This window comes from Erythrolamprus reginae, chromosome 3, assembly GCF_031021105.1.
Source record: "Erythrolamprus reginae isolate rEryReg1 chromosome 3, rEryReg1.hap1, whole genome shotgun sequence".
NCBI lineage: Eukaryota > Metazoa > Chordata > Lepidosauria > Squamata > Dipsadidae > Erythrolamprus > Erythrolamprus reginae.
This window is the reverse complement of record NC_091952.1, coordinates 113755692-113778129: the sequence shown is the minus strand read 5'-3', so window position 1 is coordinate 113778129 and position 22438 is coordinate 113755692. Positions and strand designations below refer to the sequence as shown.

The 22438-nt window shown below is 44.6% G+C and overlaps 1 protein-coding gene across 1 annotated transcript in view; it reads left to right on the top strand.

The window, feature by feature from the left end:
* Positions 1 to 8893: 8893 nt before the first annotated feature.
* Positions 8894 to 22438, top strand: part of STXBP3 (syntaxin binding protein 3) — a 43144-nt gene continuing 29599 nt past the window's right edge. Inside the window, exons 1-3 of the mRNA XM_070746422.1 lie at positions 8894 to 9109; positions 15712 to 15761; positions 21438 to 21519. Coding sequence (XP_070602523.1) covers positions 9052 to 9109; positions 15712 to 15761; positions 21438 to 21519 — 190 coding nt within the window. The 5' untranslated portion in view covers positions 8894 to 9051. The remainder of the gene's footprint in view (positions 9110 to 15711; positions 15762 to 21437; positions 21520 to 22438) is intronic.

Below are 22438 nucleotides of genomic sequence, written 5' to 3'. Positions count from 1 at the left end.
GTTAAGGATTTTCCATATGGGAATGATCTTGTGTCAAATCCTGATATTCCAGGGGGAAAAAACAAGTTTCTCTATTTAAGTTGTTATAAATTTATGATGCGTATACAGTGGTACCTCTACTTAAGAACGCCTCTACTTAAGAACTTTTCTAGATAAGAACCAGGTGTCCAAGATTTTTTTACCTCTTCTTAAGAACCATTTTCTACTTAAGAACCCAAGCCCGGAAAAATTTCCCAGGAAATTTGGGAGTGGCACAAAGGCCCAGCCAGTTTCCTGCTACTCCCCCTTTAATCCCGACAATCTCAGGCTTTCGGTGGCGCTTAAGGAGGCTTTGGCAGTCCAGAGCGAACAAAGCAATTTCCTTTCTCTGAGCATTTGGAGAGGGAATAAGCGCCCAGAAAACAGAAATGATCCTCCTCGTCTTCCTCTTCCTCCTCCCACCCAAATTCCAAGCTTTTATTTCTTTCCTAATGGGTTTGCATGCATTATTTGCTTTTACATTGATTCCTGTAGTAAAAATTGCTTCTACTTACAAACTTTTCTACTTAAGAACCTGGTCATGGAATGAATTAAATTCTTAAGTAGAGGTACCACTGTACTTCATTCTAACACCCCCACTTTGGGGAGAAGTTACCATATTTTTCAGAGTATAAGATGCACTGGTTTTTGGGGAGGAAAATAGGGAATAGAATCTTCTTACCAGATATTCATCTGGCTAGCGTCCTTAGTCTGGTCAGCTTCAGCACATTATTTTATTCCCTGCTTAGGGCTTTAAAAAAGCGTTATTTGGAGAGAGTAACAATGAAAGAGTTTGCAAGCCAGTAACATCTGGGAGCACTGTTAGCACCTGGCTAGGGCTGGAAAGAAACATTTGGAGCAAGTAAAACAATTTTTTAAAATCCTGCAAAGATTTAGGACTTGGAAAACATTATTTGTAGAGAGTAACAATGAAAGAGCTTGCAAGCAGGTAAGAGCACCTGATTAGGTCTGGGGGGGGAAAAGCTTTGAGAAAAGAAAGCTACATTCAGAGTTTAAGATACACTCAAATTTTCAGCCTCTTTTAGGGAGGAAAAAGGTGCATCTTATATTCTGAAAAATACGGTATATTCATGAGATGAGGACAGCCCTATTAATTAAACCCAGGGAAGGATGAAATGTTAGGAATTCTGTACTGGGAACAAGAAACATGTCATTGGCTATTCAACAGCCAATCAGTATGCTCAGAAGTCTGCATTTTCAATGCCCTAATTATAACAATTCACTTCCCTAGCTATTCAGGTCAACCGTCATTTCACTACACAGTAATTACAATGTACACCAAAGAGCTTAGGTGAGGAAAGGCTCTAGGGAGCTCTATTCCTTACATTTCTTCCACATCCCAGCAACAACAAAAAAATCCTGAAGCTTAAAACGTAATACTGAGTAAAAGTCAGATCTATGCAAATCCCCAAGAACTGTAATGATTTTTAAAATATGACTTCCATCTGATATTATCAAATTGCAAATCACAACCAATAATAAAATCACACAGATATGCAGTTTTTTTCCTACCACAGATTTATTATACTTTTATTTATATTACATATTTCTAAACCCCCATCTCCCTCAAAATCTTATCTCTCTATTAAAGAAGCAGATAACATCTGTCTGCAAAGAATTGAACCCTAGCCCACTGTTGAAAGAAAAATTTGATCTGGTTTCAAGCTGGGAGAAAGCCCTGATTAAAAAAACGGAGGCAAGTTGCATGAAAAGGTCTCTGTTTATTTGCTTTTCCAGAAACTTCAGTGACAGAAGCATGTTATTAAGGTGGCCAACCAATTGGCTGGGTGAGTGGGTAAATTTTTAAAGGGTTCTGGGGTTTAGTGATTGAGATGCTCCAGGGGGTTGTGAAATGTAGTGAGCCTTGTGTCTTTTGCTATTCTAATGGTGGTGAGTAATCCTATTATGTCCTAAAGGCCTGTCCTTAGACTGGGGAGGGAAAATGAAGATTTTTAGGAATCTTTGTTTTTCTACTTTTTAAAATCTCATCAGCTCCAGCAATCCATGAGAGGTTGTGGCTGAAGGTGTTTTGTTTATGAATAGATTGGCCCAGTCTTTCCGAATGGATAAAAAATATCCATTGCAAAAAACCCCAGTCTCTTCTGCTTGAGGCTGTTTTCCTATGACAGGAAGACAGGGAGCACTTTCTACCTTTAAGAACATGTTCTTCCATTTCTCCTTTGGGGAAATATTCTGTCTCTTTTAATATCCCCAAAATATTTCATTCTCCACTAAGTGGGGACCCTTTCCACACCACTATAACGTGGATATCTGTTTCTTAAGTGTGTAGGGGCTTTTAGAATTAATTTAAATTAGATTTTTATTTTTTTAGCAGCAAATTTTTAGAACATTTAAATATTTCAATAGATAGATAATAAATAGAATTCTTTATTGGCCAAGTGTGATTGGACACACAAGGAATTTGTCTTTGGTGCATATGCTCTCAGTGTACATAAAAGAAAATATACATTTGTCAAGAATCATGAGGTACTGGGGTCTGAATGTTTGTCTGGTGGTGGGCACAATTCACACAAACACTTTTTTAATGTTGTGTGAGTCTTATAAAGAATCATGAGGTACAACACTCAGGGCCGCCGATAGGGCAGTATTACCGGTACTGGCGTCAGGGGCCTGGCCAAATTGAAAAATGAGGGGGGCCCAGCGATTGAAGAAGACCGGTAACATCTGCGGTGTGCTGGTGACTTGCTGGTGACTTGGAGCACTAAGGAAGCTAATTGGATTCAGTTGCAAAATTGTTACAATCGCGACCAGGCAAGAGCACAGATCAGCATGAAGTTTGGATCAGAGCTAATTTGGTATACATTTTGATTATGGTGTTAGGGTTTTTTTTTAAATTGTTCCCTTCTAAGTGTGAGGAAAAGATGTGTTGCTTTGGAGTTGACATGTTTTTTGGAGCCATCTCGCCATTTTAGATTCAAGAAGCAAACACCATCCTGGATTCGAGAAGCAAGCATTGTGGGAAGTAGGAAGATTTGAATATGCAAAGGAGAAGCTGTGTAGAGCTAAGGACTAAGGACTTTTCAAAAAACAAACAACTACATCATATTTTGAGACTTGTGCAGAGAAGATCTGAAGCGGGAGTTTGTTATTTTACATTTTACATTCTAAATTATGTTAAATGCATACACAGTAATATCTCACCGTATGTTTAATAGTTATGATAACATCCTAGGAAAAGAAGAAGAAAAGAGAAAGAAAAGGTGTTGTTCTTAGAGCCACGGACATGTTATTTGTTAAGAGACATTATACATTACACATTTAAAAGCTTAAATATATTAAGTTATGGAACTTAATACCGTGTTTCCCCGAAAGTAAGACAGTGTCTTACTTTCTTTTTACCTCCAAAAGCCCCACTACGTCTTACTTTCGGGGTATGTCTTACATTGGAAAAAATTTGAAAGGGTCCTTTCAGCGGCGCAGCAGCGAGGAGGCGAAGATTGGGGTTTCCCCTTTGCGTGGGCGGCGGGGAAGACCCAGGGAAGATTTCTTCGGCCACCCAGCAGCTGATCTGCTCGGCAGCGCGGTGGCAGGGAGAGGCTTGCGGCCGCCGAGCAGGTGAGAGAGCTCGGCGGCAAGGCACAAAGGATTTCCCTCGGTGCACGCATGGAGCCGCAGACGCGTGTCGGGGAAGCGTGTGTCTGGAGGGGAGGAGCCGCTGTGCGCAGTTGGGCAGCCCCACCTGCCTGCCGGAAAGGAGGCAGGCGAAGGAGGGCGCAGCTCCGCCCGCCCGCTCGGCTCACTTTGGACCAGCGCCGTCCTTCGCCTCACCACGGCGCCACCGCCTCTTCCCCGGCTTGGCAAAGCGAAGGACGGCGCTGGTCTGAAGCGAGCCGAGCGGGCGGCCGGAGCTGCGCCCTCCTTCGCCCGCCTCCTTTCCGGCAGGCAGGTGGGGCTGCCCAACTGCGCACAGCGGCTCCTCCACTCCAGACGCGTGTCGGGGAAGCGGGTCGGTTGCTGGGACGAGCGCCTTCGCTGCAAGCCTCCGCCCGCTTGGCTCGCTTCGGACCAGCACCGTCCTTCGCTTTGCCAAGCCGGGGAAGAGGCTGTGGCGCCGCGGCAAGGTGAAGGACGGCGCTGGTCCAAAGCGAGCCGAGCGGAGGGGAGCGCCGTCCTTCGCCTCGCTGCCACCGCCTCTTCCCCGGCTTGGCAAAGCGAAGGACGGCGCTGGTCCGAAACGCCACAACCCCTTTAGCGGAAGATGGAGAATTCTCGCTCGCAGGAAAAACAATCCAGGCTCGCCAACCCAGAAATGCAAGGCGAAGGACGGCGCTGGTCCGATGTTGTAGAACTTCCATTTTTCTGAGTGACCCCGCATTTCCGGGTTGGCGAGCCTGGATTGTTTTTCCCGCGAGCGAGAATTCTCCATCTTCCGCTGAAGGGGTTGTGGCGTTTCGGACCAGCGCCGTCCTTCGCTTTGCCAAGCCGGGGAAGAGGCGGTGGCGCCGCGGCAAGGCGAAGGACAGCGCTCCCCTCCGCTCGGCTCGCTTCGGACCAGCGCCGTCGTTCGCCTCGCCGCGGCGCCACCGCCTCTTCCCCGGCTCGGCAAAGCGAAGGACGGCGCTGGTCCGAAGCGAGCCGAGCGGGCGGCGGCTTGCAGCGAAGGCGCTCGTCCCAGCAACCGACCCGCTTCCCCGACACGCGTCTGGAGAGGAGGAGCCGCTCTGCGCAGTTGGGCAGCCCCACCTGCCTGTCGGAAGGAGGGCGCAGCTCCGGCCGCCCGCTCGGCTCGCTTCGGACCAGCGCCGTCCTTTGCTTTGCCAAGCCGGGGAAGAGGCAGTGGCGCCGCGGCGAGGCGAAGGATGGCGCTGGTCCGAAGCGAGCCGAGCGGGCGGCGGCTTGCAGCGAAGGCGCTCATCCCAGCAACCGACCCGCACCAAGGGAAATCCTTTGTGCCTTGCCGCCGAGCTCTCCCACCTGCTCGGCGGCTGCAAGCCTCTCCCTGCCACCGCGCTGCCGAGGGAACCGCCGCCAGGGCTGCTGCCGCGCTGCCGAGCAGATCAGCTGCTGGGCGGCTGAAGAAACCTTCCCTGGGTCTTCCCGACGTCATCGGGCTCCCCCCCGGTAATACCCCCGTGTTTCCTCGAAAGTAAGACATATGTCTTACTTTTGGGGTACGGCTTATATTAGGCGACCCCCCTAAAACCCCCGATACGTCTTACAATCGGGGGTGTCTTACTATCGGGGAAACACGGTAGCATGTACATGTATGAGAAAAAATCTTGGATTTTTTGCACATTTGCTTCCTAATGTGGATTTGATGATACATGAGGGTATGTTCTTTTTTAAAAGCAATTTTAAAATTTTGCAAACTTTGGAAAATGCTATAAGGAGATAGGTGGAGAGATTAATTAGAAGAAGAGGGAAGGGTTTTTTGCTCTTCCCTCCTCTTTCTCTTCTTTTTTCTTGCACTGTGCTTTTCTTTTTCTTGTTTTTTCTTTTCATCCTGTTGTGTCTTTATATTCATAGTTACCTTATCTACTTAGTGTAATTTTCTATTTTCTGTTTATATCTCTTTGTATTCTTATTTTTTTATAGATTTAATTCTATTTTTTTAACTTTCTTATTTTTAATTTTTTATATAAAGGAATTAGTAATTAGGTTTGTAATTGGATTAATTGGGCAATATTTGGTGATACTATTTGTTTTGTTTTTTTCCCCTTTGATTATGCTACCGCAAGATGTTTTCAATTTTTTTAGGGTTATTTTTTAATAGGCGCTAATTATCTGTAAAGGGTTGACCTTTTTTTACACTTATGGTGGAGTTTACGTATAGTTTTAAACATTATTGCGTATACAGTGATCTCTCGGTTAGCGCGGGGGTTACGTTCCAAGACCTCCCGCGCTAACCGATTTCCGCGTTATATTGGATGCGGAAGTAAAACCACCATCTGCGCATGTGCGCCATTTTTTTCATGGCCGCACATGCGCAGATGGTGGAGTTTGCGTGTGGGCGGCGGGGAAGACCAAGGGAAGATTCCTTCAGCCGCCCAACAGCTGATCTGCTCCGCAGCGCGGGAGCAGCGAGGAGCCGAAGATGGGGTAAAGGCAAAGGGGAAACCCCATCTTCGGCTCCTCGCTGCTGCCGCGCTGCGGAGCGGATCAGGTGTTGGGCGGCTGAAGGAACCTTCCCTTGGTCTTCCCGCTTGCCGCTTGCCAGTCCACACACGCCCCCCTGGATGAGCCGGCCACAGGGGCGAGGGGTGGGGATGAAGGGGCAGGACTTCCCGGGCGGAAGGCATGCTCGGCTCTGCCGCTCCAGCCTCTTTCGGCCGAGCCTCCCCGGCCAAGCAGCCAGGGAAGTCGAGCCAGGCGTGGCGGCGGCAGCGCTGCTTCTCCGGTCGCCCGGTCCTCTCCTGCCTCCTGCGCCGATGTTCCCCGCTGCGACGGAAGGCAGTCGCTTGGCTAGGGAGGCTCGGCCGAAAGGGGCTGGAGCGGCAGAGCCGAGCATGCCTTCCGCCCGGGAAGTCCTGCCCCTTCATCCCCACCCCTCGCCCCTGTGGTCGGCGGGGATGAAAGGGCAGGACTCCCTGGGTGGAAGGCGTGCTCGGCTCTGCCGCTCCAGCCGCTTTCGGCCGAGCCTCCCTAGCCAAGCGACTGCCTTCCGTCGCAGCGGGGAACATCGGCGCAGGAGGCAGGAGAGGACCGGGCGACCGGAGAAGCAGCGCTGCCGCCGCCACGCCTGGCTCGACTTCCCTGGCTGCTTGGCCGGGGAGGCTCGGCCGAAAGCGGCTGGAGCGGCAGAGCCGAGCACGCCTTCCACCCAGGGAGTCCTGCCCTTTCATCCCCGCCGACCACAGGGGCGAGGGGTGGGGATGAAGGGGCAGGACTTCCCGGGCGGAAGGCGTGCTCGGCTCTGCCGCTCCAGCCCCTTTCGGCCGAGCCTCCCCGGCCAAGCAGCCAGGGAAGTCGAGCCAGGCGTGGCGCTGGCTGTCAACTTTTCTTTTTAGCACTGGGGAGGCAAGTCAGCTCCTGCCCAGTTTTAAAAAGAAAAGTTGACAGCCAGCGATTGTTCCGCTGCCGCCAGCATGGCCTGGCTGGCAGCGGAAGATGTAACGGAGCCCACGGGGGATTCGCCTTCCTCCCACCCGCAGCCGAGACTGATTGTGGGCTCCTTCGCAACCTCGGAGAGCTTCCGGGGCATGAAAGCTCACGAAAACCAGGAAGCTCTCCGAGGTTGCGAAGGAGCCCACGATCAGTCGGCTGCCAGCGGGAGGAAAGCGAATGCCACGGGGCTGGGCTCGGCTCCCCCCTCGGCTCCCCCCCTTACCAGCCCCGCCGCGGAAGGCTCCATTCTGTTCCCTGCCGGCCCGATTGAGCGGCCGGCGGTCTCCATTCAGGGAACAGAATAAAAAAAATAAATTATTTTTTAATATTTTATTTTTTTAAATAATATTTTTTGAAAAACCGCGTTGCAGCGTTTCGCGCTAATCGAGAACGCGCAAGTCGAGGGACCACTGTAATTTATCTTCTGGTTACCTGTTATTTATTGGTATTATTGTGAAAACAAATATTTTTCTAGTGTGATGCAGGAGTATTTTGTCTTTATCCTTTGTGCCATCTTATTGCTGCTTTTAATATTGTTGATGGCAAAATTAATAATATTTTGTTAATTTGGTGTATTTGCACTGTTCTGGTTATTTATTTATATGTATGTAATATGTTGATGTCACTTGATTATATTTTCTGTGTTATTAACATATTATTAATCTGTCAAACAAGTGTACCTTGTTGTAGTGGCAGGGTTTAAATTTTTTTTGTGAAAGGTAAATTTAATACATAATAGGTATGTCACAAAATAAAGTAGTTTTAAAATGGTGGCGGGGAAGGGGGACAGACACTTAGGCTGTATGGGGCCCCAAAATTCCTGATGGCGGCCCTGACAACACTTCATGATTGTTATAGGGATCAAATAAGCAATGAAGAAACAATCAATATTAATAAAAATCTTAAGGCTACAAGCAACAAGTTACAGTCATACAGTCATAAGTGGGAGGAGATGGGTGATAGGAACTATGAGAAAAAAGTAGTAGTAATAGTAATGCAGACTTAGTACTGTAAATAGTTTGACAGTGTTGAGGGAATTATTTAGATATTAGATTTCTCCATGTATTGTATTTTTTATTGTGAGCCGTCCTAAGTCCCAGAAGAAGGGTGGCATAGAAATCTGATAGATGATAGATAGATAGATAGATAGATAGATAGATAGATAGATAGATAGATAGATAGATAGATAGATACATCCATCCATCCATCCATTTTGGGAATCCAAATGTGACCGCGAGTCACCAGTCTTCACATTTAGAGGTCAACAGCTCTGAACTGTAAATCGCCATCCAAACATGACAATCTGCACAGAATGAGCCATCGACGGTCACACCTTGCGGAATTTGTAGCCATTGAATTGCAAACTAACAAAGCGAACGTTAAGAAAGAACTGAAGGTACCCTAAAACAGAAGAATGCCGAGACTGAGAGGGTTTTTTTTGTAAAAGTCCCTCCAGTTATGCTGGATTCGCACATCACATTTAGCTGAGCTATGGCTGGGTGTCGGGTTCCGTGATTTTTGAGAACCCAAACGTTGTGTGGGCGCTTCACCGTTGAGCATATTGCGACCACCCGGGTTTATTGGGTAAACCACGGCTGAAGTTCAGCCGACATTTCATATGGTTATACAGAGCGATTAGCCAACATTTCCTACGGGTAAAGACCGACCAGCGAGCAAAAACCACCGCCCGCTCAGCTGCCGGCTTCCGCCCATCTGAATCCCCAGGGCTTGGGCGGGGGATTCCGGCTTCTTCTTGCGGCTTCTTCTACGTCACGCCAGTAAATTCGGCAGGAAAGGAGGCCGCAAACCTGCAAGGCCAGAGGCGGGGCTTAACTGAAGCGAGGGGCGGGGCTTGCGCGGCGGGGCTTGAATGGCTCCCTTGTCCGGGAGTGCGGATATTTTTTTTTGCTCTTTTTCCGTCACAGCCCTCGGAAGCGCAGAGGCAAGATGGCGCCGGCAGCGGCAGCGAGCGGGGACCGGGGGCTGAAGACTTTGGTGTGGCAGAGTGAGTGTCGAAGCCCGCTCTTTCGGACTTCCCTTCCGTCAGCAGCCGAGCGAGTCGACTCCTTCCCTCCCGCGTTTAGCAAAGCCCGCGGAGGCGGGTTTGCACAATGGCCTTATTAATAAAGGCGGGCGTCCTCTGCCCTGGCACGGTCGCCGAGGAGCGCGGAACCCGGGGGAAACGTGCGGTTGTGCGGAATCGCTCTTCGTGAAGCGACAAGTTACGGGGGTGTGTGGGATGGAGAGTTGACACCTTCGTTTGGGAGGTCTGGAGCTCTCGATGCGGCTGCATCTCGAGGGTCAAGGCGAAGCTGTGCCGCGGCTTTATTTGTTTATTTTATTTTTTCCGCCTCGGGAAGCACTTCACCTGCTAGATCTGTAAGCACGTCGCGGTCTTTTAAAAGTCCGTTTCCCACACTTTCCTCGCACGGCCACTCCTATTCGCATTCTTCCTGGTCCCTGGGATATACAGTATCTCCTCTCGCATTTTTAAAGCTTGCTCTTGCATTTTAAAAGGTCGTCCTGTTATTTAAAAAATAATATACTGAGTTCATTTGTGGAAATGGCTTTAACTGACACACACACATACACACACATTGCATACTGCACCGTGCGTGTGTGTGTGTGTGTGTGTGTGTGTGTGTGTGTGTGTGTGTGAAAAGCCCTGGGTCTTTTAATTTCATCCAGATCCTTGGTAGGGATGGAGAGAGCATGGTGCAGTGTGTATAATTCCAACTCTGGGCAGGTGGCTACTGCAGTGGTAGAAAAAAAATGATAATCAGATGGAGCCCTAGGATGGAAAAGAGAACAGATAGAAGATAGAAATGGATGGCACTATTTTAGAACTGGCATTGCAGGATTTTAATTTCTCCTCCTGCATGTATGTGGCTTTTAGGGAAGCAGAGGAGATGAATAAATGAAGATGCTACTATCACCTGAAAGCAGTCCCCTCCTAGCCTGTTGAGATCTCTGATTTCACTTCACTGTGAACTGCACAATGTGGTAGAAAATTGACCTAGTTTATGTTCTGTGATTGCTCTAGATAAAAATGTCATCAATCCACTTCCTGCATCCTGAGCTCCTTGAAGGCAGGGAGCATAAATTAATTTTAATAAACATTCTGTGGGATCTTTAGGATTTTTAAAAAAACATTATCAAAAATGGTTGCATTATTCCATGGAAGTATGGTTGATCAAGAGCCAGGCATATATGGAATACATAATGCATACCGGGTTCTTTTATTTGCAATTGACAGTTCTTATCCTGGAATGGACGAAGCCATTGAACTGTATGCATAACTGAATGGTGAAGCCTGATGGTCTATTTAATGTTCAGATCTTATTTATTTAGATTTATTTTCAAAGCTTTATGTACAAGATTGTGCTATATATATGCTTCAGATTTGGTCATCTCTTTTAAAACTAAATATAGATGTTGTACTTGTAGGATTATTAATTGAAAGGATCCTTTATCTAATTGTGCCTTGTGGAATGCATTCGTGGATTTGTACATATTTCTTAGTATTCTGTTTTGAGGAAAAGTAATGAAAATATGTTGCACCCAGATCAGCATGGTTGTGGCATTGTCTTTTCTGATCTTATTGTTTTTACTTCTGTTATGATTTAATGTTTCCTCTTTTTTTCTTTGAAAAAAATGTGACTTGTCAGCCATGTTAAGGTAACATGCTTACCTTAATTTAATTGTTTATTAAATGAGTGTCATAATAGTAAAGATATTAAGATATCTTAGCATACATATTTACAAGGATTGTTCCTTTCCTAGTTACACATAAATTTGATATAGATTCCTTTAAAAAATGTTGGTCTTTTGTTGATTTAGACTGGAATAAATTATTTATCTGTTAATCACAAGTTAATCACAAGTTTGGAGGTGCTTTAACATAGCTTTTAATTAAAAATTTGCAATACCTTCTTTTGGATGTACCTTTTACTCTGAAAAAATTTTGAAGTAAGAATTGTTAATTCAGGAATTTCCAGCCCTATATAACTCAGTAGGAAACAGCACATGATTACCTTCAGAAATGAACTTGAAAAAATTCTCAAGGGGATGGACTATTGCTATTGCTCCCTCTCAGACCATTCAATTTGTTCATTCATTTTGTGCATTTTTGTTCTACATTGTTACTATATATGAGCCCAGATGTTTTGTGGATAACACTAATAACACTTTTCCTCTTAGGATAAATTGTAAATGGTTGCAACTTTATAGTAAATTTGGAAAGATAACCACTGCTGGGAGAAACAGTGCCTGCTGAAAAATTCATTTAATTTCACTGACAGTAAAGCTTTCCAGTTAACTCTGGAAAGTTTGAAAGAAAAGATCTGAAAGAATAATTATGATTTTGTTTAAAGATTAAGGATATAGCATCATATAGAGCAGGGGTCCCCAAACTATGGCCCATGGGCCACATATGGCCTGCTGAAGCCATTAATCCATCTCTCATAGGGTCACAAGGTTGCCCTGCCCATCCATCAGCCCATCCTTTGGCTGAGTGGAGGCCTTACCTTGGCAAACCCTGTGGGCTGGAACTGGAAGATAAGACAGCTTTTGCTCAGGAAAGTGCTTTTGGCTGCTCAGGAGGCAAAAATGTGATTTGTGGGGGCCTCCATGCTTCCCCTTTTTGCCTAGGAAAATGCTTCTGGGGGCGAGGGAGGCAAAAATGTAATGCACGGGGGCCTCCACGCATCTTCTTTTTGCCTGGGAAAGTGCTTCCGGGGGCTAAGGAGGAAAAACTACAATGCACAGATGCCTTGAGAGGGAAAATGATGCCGCTCCCACCTCCGCTTCTTAGCTCATCTTCATTCATCCCTAGATTCGGGGTGGGGGATCAATAAGCGTTCCAAGTGGGCAAGCAGCCGTGCAGCTCCCAGCCTGGGCCAAAAGAGGCTCCTGCAAGCTGGTGGGCTCCTATTAATGAAGTGGGACTGGTGAGATGTGAGCGAGCTAGGAACTGGGTGCCGCAAGAGCTGCCCCCACCACCTTCTTTCCCCCTGCTGCTTGGCTGCCTGTCTTCCTGCTTGGCACTTGGCCATTCTGGGGCAGTAGCCAGCAAGCTGCCTGCCCCCGAAAGAGGATGGACATGTCTGTCCCTGGAGAGGGAGTCAGGAAGGGCTGGCCATCCAGCAGATCAGTGTCACTAAACCCCTGCCTACCAGATGTACGGAGTCCTTGCTTGAGATTCCAAAAGCTAATTGAGACCACTGCGATGAGAATGGAATGGAAATGGGAAAGAATGGAATGGTAATAGGAATTGAAGGGATGGGATGGGATAGCAATAGCATGGAATGGGAATGGAATGGAATGGAACTTAGCGAGGCATTCAAGGGCACTGCCAGGATTGAATGGAATCCTGCAGAAGATACCTCAGGATACAAATCTCGTCTATGTATCCATCAAGTATTCCCTATCCTGGTTTCTTTTCCCCAGCCCCATTTGCTCTTCTACCACACTTTTCTTTCGTTTGATATATTATAGATAAAAGTCTTTGAATATGGAATGGAAATAGGAAAGAATGGAATGGGAATAGGAATAAGAATAGGAAGGGATGGGATGGGATGGGATGGTATAGAATGGCAGTAACAATAGGATGGATTGGGAATGGGAATAGGATGGAATGGAATGGAATTCAGCAAGGTTTCTCTTCTCCACCCCCATTTGCTCTTCTAGTAGACAGAGAGAAGGGGAGGGAAGGAGGGGGGAGGGAGGGAAAGGAGAGATATGAGAGATGCTGATTGTAACGTCCTTGGGGCTAAGAAGAATTGCTGCAAAACTGAGTTTTCTGAAGTGGACCACTAGACTCATGAACAAGTTAAATCAGTGATGGCAAACCTTTTTTTCCGTGGGTCCTGAAAGCGGGCTCGCATTACACACGCAGGAGTGCCCACATCTATAATTCAATGCTTCCTGCATGCATGAACACACACCCCCGTGTTGCCTCATCCTGTGGATGTGTGTACGACCCCTCCTGTTCCCCTGCTGCCCCATTTCCTGACTTCCAGTAGGGCCCAGTAGGCCTGTTTTTTCCCTTCCCAGGTTCTAGAAGCTTTTTTGGAGCCTGGGGAAGGCAAATTTGCCCTCCCCTGCCCCCTGGAGGTCCTCTAGAGCAGGGGTCTCCAACCTTGGTGACTTTAAGCCTGGTGGACTTCAACTTCCAGAGTTCCCCAGCCAGCGTTGTTGGCTGGGAAATTCTGGGAATTGAAGTCCACCAGGCTTAAAGTCACCAAGGTTGGAGACCCCTGCTCTAGAGGCCAAAAATACCCTTCTCAGAGCCTCCATGTGAGCTGACTGGCATGCATATGTGCATGTAGCTCAGCTACGGCAATGGTTCGAATGACGGCTGATACCCAACAGGACCGACACAGACTTCAGAGGATAATCAGAACTGCAGAAAAACAATTGCTGCCAACCTGCCTTCCATTGAGGACCTGTATACTGCATGAGTCAAAAAGAGGGCGGGGAAAATATTTACTGACCCCTCACATCCTGGACACAAATTTTTTCAACTCCTACCCTCAAAACGTCGCTCAGAGCACTGCACACCAAGACAACTAGACACAAGAACAGTTTTTTTCCGAACGACATCACTCTACTAAACAAATAATTCCCTCAACACTGTCAGACTTTCTACTAAATCTGCACTTCTATTCTACTAGTTTTTCTCATCATTCCTTTCACCCATTTCCTCCCATGTTGACTGTATGACTGTAACTTGTTGCTTATATCCTAAGATTTTTATTAATATTGCTTCTTCATTGCTTATTTGACCCTTATGACAATCATTAAGTGTTGTACCACATGATTCTTGACAAATGTATATTTTATTTTATGTACGCTGAGAGCATATGCACCAAGACAAATTCCTTGTGTGTCCAATCACACTTGGCCAATAAAAATTCTATTCTATTCTATTCTATACACCACATGTGCCATCACTGACTTAAATGATCTAGTAAAAAGAAAAGTCAAACAAAAGCAAATAAAACACCCCCAGAAGGAAAACAAAGTTTAATTTGTGTATATTATTTAATGGTCTGTTAAATTGCAAAATGGACTGATAAATCACATGGACACCAAGCCACACCCACCCAGTCACATGGTAGCTGGCCTACGCCCACCTAGCCAATCTGGCCCCAACAGTCTGAGGACCATGAAGTGGCCCTCTGTTCAAAAGATTTGAGGACCCCTGGTATAGAGCATGGGTTTCAAGCCTTTTTTTATATCAGAGAACCTGTTACAAACATCTTTGGAATCGCCACTCAAGGGTGTGTGTGCTGAGTGGCTGAGTGTCACCCTTTCCCTTAGTGACTAAGGAAAGAGCTAGAGGGGAAAAAACTGCAAGAGGGTAAAACATTTATTTCCCCTTAACTTCATGGAACCCATTCAAATTCTTTCAAAATCCCAGTAAAAAACAAACAAATCCTAGCATAGAACTTTAATTTGGAAATTATTACAGGAAAGCTGCAATTGCAAGAATAAAAAGCGCTTTATGATAATTACAGTTTCCATATGATGCATTTAAATACATAAATATAACATAGTATGTAAAAATGGGAAATTAACAAAACCCATCAGGCTGATAAAAGCATATGCTGGTATGTTTGGTACTTGGTTGTTGTTTTCCAATAATCATAACCTAATGTTCTGGCTGCAGGTATCCTGTAAATAATATTAAAAACCAAAGGAACTGATTCTTTGATATGTTGTTGCATGAACTATATTTGTGATCTAAAGTAATAAGCTATGAGTTGTCTTATAACATCTACCAAGTTTGTTTAGGCATGTTTTTAATTATTACTCTATCAAATTTAAGGATGTTTGACATATAATGCATATATTCATGATTTTAAAGACATGTCTTTGTCCTATTTATAAATGGGCATGTTTATATTCATTTTATTTATTCCATGATTTTTGTATTTATAAGATCGTGTGAAGGTCAATTTTATGAGATCAACTAAATGATTTTAGGATTTTCCTGTCATTCAGGAAAATATAACTGGCTTTATAGAATTATACCATTGTTTTGTTTTCTAGTGAAAAGAGATAAAGAAGGTTAAAACTTGACTTAGACTCAGTAGTAATTATATAAATGAATCTGCAGGAAATATACCTGTTTTTGTTTTGAATCTAGTGACTTCATTTGCATGACATACTAGCAGTAAAGGTCATTGGATGAGTATACAAATTAAAGTTTAGTTCTTTGTAAGTCAAGATAGGGACTGTTTCAGATTCACTTAGTCCAGTAGACCTCAAGTTATAGAGCTGTTATATAGGTTCATTATTCAAATTCTACAAGATGCTGTGCAGAAGATGTGAAAGCCATGTTTTCCTACTATATCTATGTTAAAATAAATTGGATTTAAAATAGATTATTAGGATAAGGTGCCAACCTACTAAGAATTATTGTTTTTACAGTACTTAGTACTACTGTACTACAACACATTGTGCAATGCTGACTAGCTTAACTCTTTAATGTTACATATGACATTGCATGGGATTATTATTTGTAATGTAGATCATTTCTAGTTTAATTCTTTCTTCTCCATTATTTCATTTTAACCATAGTAATAATAATTTTTCTTTTAGAACTAAAAGCCTCAGTGTTTGATGACTGTAGAAAAGAAGAAGAATGGAAGGTAAGAAAAAATATTGAACTGATTTATCTATGACTTATATAGTATATTTTAAAAATCATGTATTCAAGTATATCTCAATGTGTAATGGAAAAAGTTAATGGTAATTGGAAGCTTTTGTAGGAATATAATGTATCCATAGTTCTTTGGAGGAAGTCCTATGTGTTTAACTGCTAATCATCTGCATTATTGACCACTTATTATGGCATCTCCATCAAGGTCTATAGGAATTACTCTACTTGGGATAGCTTTCTGGAACTCCTGTTGGACCTGGGTCTGGAACTGGAGGGAGCAGTAGTGGGAACAGCAACACTGAGGTTGTCTGTAACGATAGAATAGTGGTATAGTTGAAATTGTAGAATAGCTTTTGGCAGGGGCTGCTACTCAGCTGTTTGGAGATACATCTGTTAGAGTGACATTAGAGAAGACCCTCTCCTTCATAGCAGCATGGATGTGATTTGTTCCTGTGACACCTGATGGACAGAGTAGATGAACTGTCCTGGTAGAACAACACAGAACTGTCTTGACAGTTGAGAATTGTTGCACATTGGCATGATGGGATCAGGAGTTATCTGGCAATCCTGTGAAAATATCATCGAGTATCTTCTGGCATGTCAGGGTGCTTAAAGGACAGTCGCCTTCTTATTTTATCAGTGTGTCAGGGTCCAGAAAGGAGGAGCAGTGATTTCATCTGTTCCAATTCGCAAGAGGACTGTTTGAAGATGTTTGATCAGCCAACGGAAAAGTCCTTGAATAGTGCATAGTTGGGCTGAAGCTGTGCTATTCTGTTTTCTAGTGCAGCGTTTCCCAACCGGTGTGCCGCGGCACACTAGTGTGCCGCGAGACACAGCCAGGTGTGCCGCGAAGCTAGGGAAGCTCCAGCTGGGCGGGGCGCTGCCGGTGCCTCCGACCTCCCGGCTCCTGCCCAATGCCGCGGTTTCTGGTGCTCTCCTGCTGGGCCCCAAAGAAGGAAGGCAGGAAGAAGGAGAGCTTCATTCTTCGCGCCTTTTTCCCGCCTTCCTTCTTTGGGGCCCAGCAGGAGAGTGCCAGAAACCGCGGCATCGAGCAGGAACCGGGAGGTTGGAGGCACCGGCAGCTCCCCGCCCAGCTGGAGCTTCCCTGGCGTCGGCGGCAAGTGTCCTTTGGGGCCTGGCGGGAGGGCAATGGCAGCGGAAACAGGAGGCTGCCGGCTGCAGCGGCCCCGGGCACCGTTCCCTGTAGGCTGCGCACGTCTGCGTCAGCGCACCCCAAAATGCCCCCCCGCGCACCCTTTTCCAGGGGTGCGCAGGGAGCCGCGGCCACCCGCTCGCCTGCCCGATTTCCCTCCGCGCGGCTGGGGACACGGATCCACCGCCCTCGCCAGCCCGATCTCCCTCCACCCGGCTGGGGAGGTGGATTCGCCGCCCCCACCAGTCCGATCTCCCTCCAGTGGCTGGGGACGCAGATCTACCACCCTCGCCAGCCTGATCTCCCTCCGTGTGGGGGGGGGGCGATGAACCAACGACCGGGGGCTGTCCGTCCGTGTTGGGTGGTGCAGGGCAGGCACAGGCAGCCCCAGGGGAGAACAAGGGAGGGAGAGAAAGGAAAGAGAGAGAAAGGGAGGGAGAGAAAATTGAAGGAAGGAGGGAGAGAAAGAAAGAGTAAGAAGTAGAAAGGATAGAGAAAAAGGAAGAGAAAGGGAGGGGGAGAAAGGAAAGAGGGAGGAAGGGGGGAGAGAAAGAAGATATGAAGGAGGGAGAAAAAGAAAGAGAGATAGAAAGGAAAGAGGGAGAGAAAGGAATGAGAGAGAAAGGGAGGGAGAGAAAGGGAATGAAAGAGGGAGAAGGGGTGAGAGATAGAAAGGATAGACAGAAAGGGGGAGAAAGGAAAGAGAGAAAGGGAGGGAGAGGAAGGAAAGAGAGATGAGAGCGGAAGGAGGAGACAGAAAGAGAGGAAGGAAGGAAGAGAGAAAGAAAGAGGGATGGAGAGAGAAAGGAAGGAAGAGAGAGAAAGAGGGAGGGAGAGAGAAATAGAGTGAAAGGGAGGAAGAGATATTTTTTTTGTCCAAACTTTTTTTAGCCCCCCCCCCCCCCCCAAATGTTCCCCAGGATTTTGAAAATATGAAAAATGTGCCGCAACTCTAAAAAGGTTGGGAAACACTGTTCTAGTGTATAAGGAAAAACTGGAAATGATTCCTGACAGCATAGTATTTATCTCAATATGCAACTGGACTTAACTCTACAGGACTTTAGTCCTTAACAGATAGTTAAGACCCATCTCCTGAGATCAGGATGAATTGAATTCCAGTTGAGGAAGATTTCATTTCTGATTGCCATTTCAATAAAATATGTATTGACTGATTATGCTTTGCTCATCTTTGTTTGAGTTGGGCGTTCCTATAAATGCTGCAATAAATGAATAAATCAACTGGCTAGTATTATAGGTAGTTCTTATTGAAGAACCACTTGTTAACAGCATTCAAAGTTACAATGGTGCTGAATAATAAGAACTTATGGCAGGTCCTTATACTTATGGCCGTTTCTAATGTCCTTGCATCATATGATTATTGTCACTTTTTCTGCTGTTTTCTGGCAAACTAAGTCAATAGGGAAACCAGCAGAAAGTTACAAATGGCAACCACATGACTGGGGGACACTGTGACTATTCAGGATTTACCCAACAATGGCAATTGGGAATGATGCAACTACTATCCTAAGTTGTTATTAGTTGCATGAAGTCATACTTTACAACTGCATCTTAATGACAGAGTTGCCAGTCCCCATTACCAATGTTAAGTGAGAACGATGTAGTTAGTCACAGAAATCTGCATTTTGGAATGTAAGAGACTAGATATTTGTGTCAAATACTTATCTAATGTTTCTCTGCACAAGTAATCTTTGACTTTGACCAGTCATTTAATGACTCCAGTCACAACAGCTTTGGAACAGATGCTTTTCAGCTTGTAAAGCACTTCCACCTGTCATATCATGCCACACACACACACACAATTTGCTTTTACAACCAGTTATTGAATGCCTGTGGTTATGTAATTACCATTTGCAATATTCTCTCCTGCTATCCCCAGAAAATCAATTGGGAAATGGGTAGAGAAGGTTGAGGGAAGAGTGACACTGGATCTGAGATCCATTCCTCCTTTTCTGTTGGGCTCTCTGGTAGAATCCTCCCAAAAATTCACAGGTACAAATTTCAGACACACACATGTTTGAAAATTCAAAACAATGTTCTTTATAATGAAAATTCACTTAAACTAAGCCCTCTTTTGATACAGCAAAGAGCACTGGTCTCCAAACAAACTGGTAATTTATACAAGTCCCTTATCAGTCCTGTGATACTTAGCTTGCAGCTGTGAGGCAATTCACAGTCCTTCTTCTTTCACAAAGTGAAACACACTTTGCTCTGGTTTAGTTTCAAAGCGGGGAAAAATCAGCACACAAAAAGTCAAAGTCAGTAAAGCAGTCACGAAACACAATGATCAGATAATCCTCCCCAATGGCCAAACCCACAGGCTGCTCTTTATAGCAGCCTCACTAATGACCACGGCCCCACCCAACCACAGGTGGCCTCATTTTCGTTGATAATAATCTCTCAGTTGTCGTTGCCTATTCATCACTCTCCGCATGCGTGGCTGTATCATTAACTCTTGTTCTGAATCCAAGGAGGAGCTAGATAATTGATCTCCTTCTGAGCTGTCTGCCACACTCTCCTCCTCCCTGTCACTCATGTCTTCTTGGTCAGAGGAGCCTTCATCATCAGATTCCACCGGGGGAGGGGGGGGCAAAACAGGCCTGCAGCATGTGGATGTCTCCCTCACACCCACAGTCCTTGGGGCAGGAGCTGGGGCAGAGCTAACCACAACACCTCCCAGTGTGCTGAGGGATTTCCTCTTCCTTCCTCTTGCAGAGAGGTTGAAATCTTCCTGTGTGCTGAAAGAACATCCCTCAGAACTGGTGAAAACTCTGCATCCTAGGGAAGACCAATGTTCTGAGCCTTTCAAATGTTGCCTTTTGGTAGCATGCTGGCATTTGTTTACTTTTTCCCTTCCCCTCTAAAGGGGAAAACACTAACGAAGGCCAGCATTAATGTTAGCCTTCCTTTCTTGGTGTGCTAGAGGTCAGCATGCTACCCAAAGCCAACATTTGAGAGGGACCGATCTTGTGAAAATACTAGCAAATGCCATCATTCTTAGAATTGTTCCCCCTGCTTTGCTCAAAGACCAAGATTCTATGCCCAATCGCGGTTGTATATCAAAGGCTATCTGTAATTCAAAGCAAAATTAAACGTGAATAGATTATTCAAATACACTGTATCTAGATTTGGGACAGCTGTTGAATTATCGGAGTGAGGTACATCTATATAGATCTCTGAAGGGAAGTCTAGATGTTTAATTTGGAAGAGTGTCAATTCTTTTATAAAACGTGAAGTAAACAAAAATCCTGTAGTTATTACAGGTACGAATGCCAAACAAATACAACGTGATTCAATTTATTGTGTGGCAATCACTCAGTGTATTTTTTTTTTTTTGTAAATTAAAACATTTTAATTAAACAAAGTGGTGTAACTTTAAGAGGTATACTCTTTTGAAACAGGACAGCTCATTTTTACTTAAACAAATAGCTGGGTAGCAGGGTAAGCCAAATTCAGTCAATCCAGGATTTGGGTTTTTTTTGTTCACTACAAGGAATACACAGATTTAATTTTATTCCTTTCATGGTAACAATAGATTTATTTTTGGACCCAATCATGGCATTTGCTTTTATTTTTTTAAAAAAATTGGACCAGGATTTTTGATAAATGACCTAATCTTACACATGCATGGATCCAAGCATCTAAAATTGGTTTTATTATTGTAAATAATAAACATAAAAATGAATTAACTTGGCGTAGGACTGAGTATTCTGACCGAATGCCATAGTTGTGAAATCACAGTTGGGAGATCTACAATTGTTTTGAATCTACTTTTACTTGTACTTTTTCTTAGTAATAGAATCTGAATTGGAGGATCTCTGAAGCAAATACATTCTTTAACTTGTTCTTATGAGACACAAAGTTATATTTTTATAGTGTTACTTTAATGTAATCCTACTGTTGCATACACATTGGTTTTATTTGCACATTATGTTAAAGCAAAGATTTATCCATGATTTGTTGAATAAAGTTTTTTTGTCTGGATTGTACTATACATTAAATCCATATTATGGTTTAGCATAATGTATGAATCCAGCTAGCATTATTAAATTTATATGTTGCCTACCTTGCTATCAAGCAGTTGTTTAAACTGTAGATTATGTACTTGTATTATATACACTTGAGAAATTAAAAGCTTGGGGGTACATTTTGTCTCTACATGAATGAAAGATTTAGTACTTGAAATTTACTTTAGTGTAAACTCATTCTAATATTAATTCGGTAGTAGATGGGATGAGAGGTGATAATATCCTTGAGGAATATGAGAAAGAGCCATAGCCAAGGCAACGGTCAGATAACTGATTTGGCATTCTGACATTGTAATCCTGTAATAAAAAGTATTTTTAATACTTTTTTAAAAATATTCATGACTTTGTTGTTCAACTCCACTCAACCCCGAAGGACTGACAGTATAGTACCAAAATGTAATTTGCAGTCTAACATGGTATCCAGTTGTATGAACTACTGATTTGATTTTTACTTTTATTTATGAAGATAATTCTTCTAGATGACTTTACTACTAAGCTGCTGTCATCATGTGGTAAAATGACAGATCTACTCGCGGAAGGGATAACTGGTAAGTCTGCTAAGCAGAATTATTCATTGTGGCATAGTTTTTGCCAGTTAATACAGTTGCAAATTGAAAACTGTATTGATTTATTTTAAATAATTATATTTAGAATTACATATTGAAAGAGTAAAAGCTAATAAAAATACAAAAGAAACGAAACAAGTATAGTGGTATCTCTACTTACCAACTTAATTCGTTCTGTGACCAGGTTCTTAAGTAGAAAAGTTTGTAAGAAGAAGCAATTTTTCCCATAGGAATCAATATAAAAGCAAATAATGTGTGCGATTGAGGAAACCACAGGGAGGGTGGAGGCCCTGTTTCCTCCCAGGAGATTCCTAGAGAGGCCCCGCGGAGGCTTCTTCCTGCCCTTTCCGGTTACAGTTTCGGAGGCTCGGGTTTGTAAGTGGAAAATGGTTCTTGAGAAAAGGCCAAAAAATCTTGAACATCCAGTTCTTATTTAGAAAAGTTCTTAAGTAGAGCCGTTGGTAGATAGAGGTACCACTGTATTAAATAAGAAAAAAGAACAAAAAGAAAGGAAAAACAAAAAGAAAGTCTCCCTTTATACCAACAAGTAAAACAATACTAATTGTTTTAAATGCAACATAAGCTTTTTTTCATTACAGTGAACCCTCGATCATCGCGAGGGTTCCGTTCCAGGACCCCAAGCGATGATCGATTTTTCGCGAAGTAGCGGTGCGGAAGTAAAAACACCATCTGCGCATGTGCAGATGGTGTTTTTACTTCCACCGCCGCCCGCAGCGCGTTGCTGGGGAGCGCGCGCGCGTTGCTGGGGCCGCTCCCCAGCTGGGGAGCGGATCTGGGGTTTCCCCAAGCGCGCGCGAGTTGCTGGGGCCGCTTCCCAGCTGGGGAGCGGATCTGGGGTTTCCCCAAGCGCGCGCGCGTTGCTGGGGCCGCTCCCCAGCTG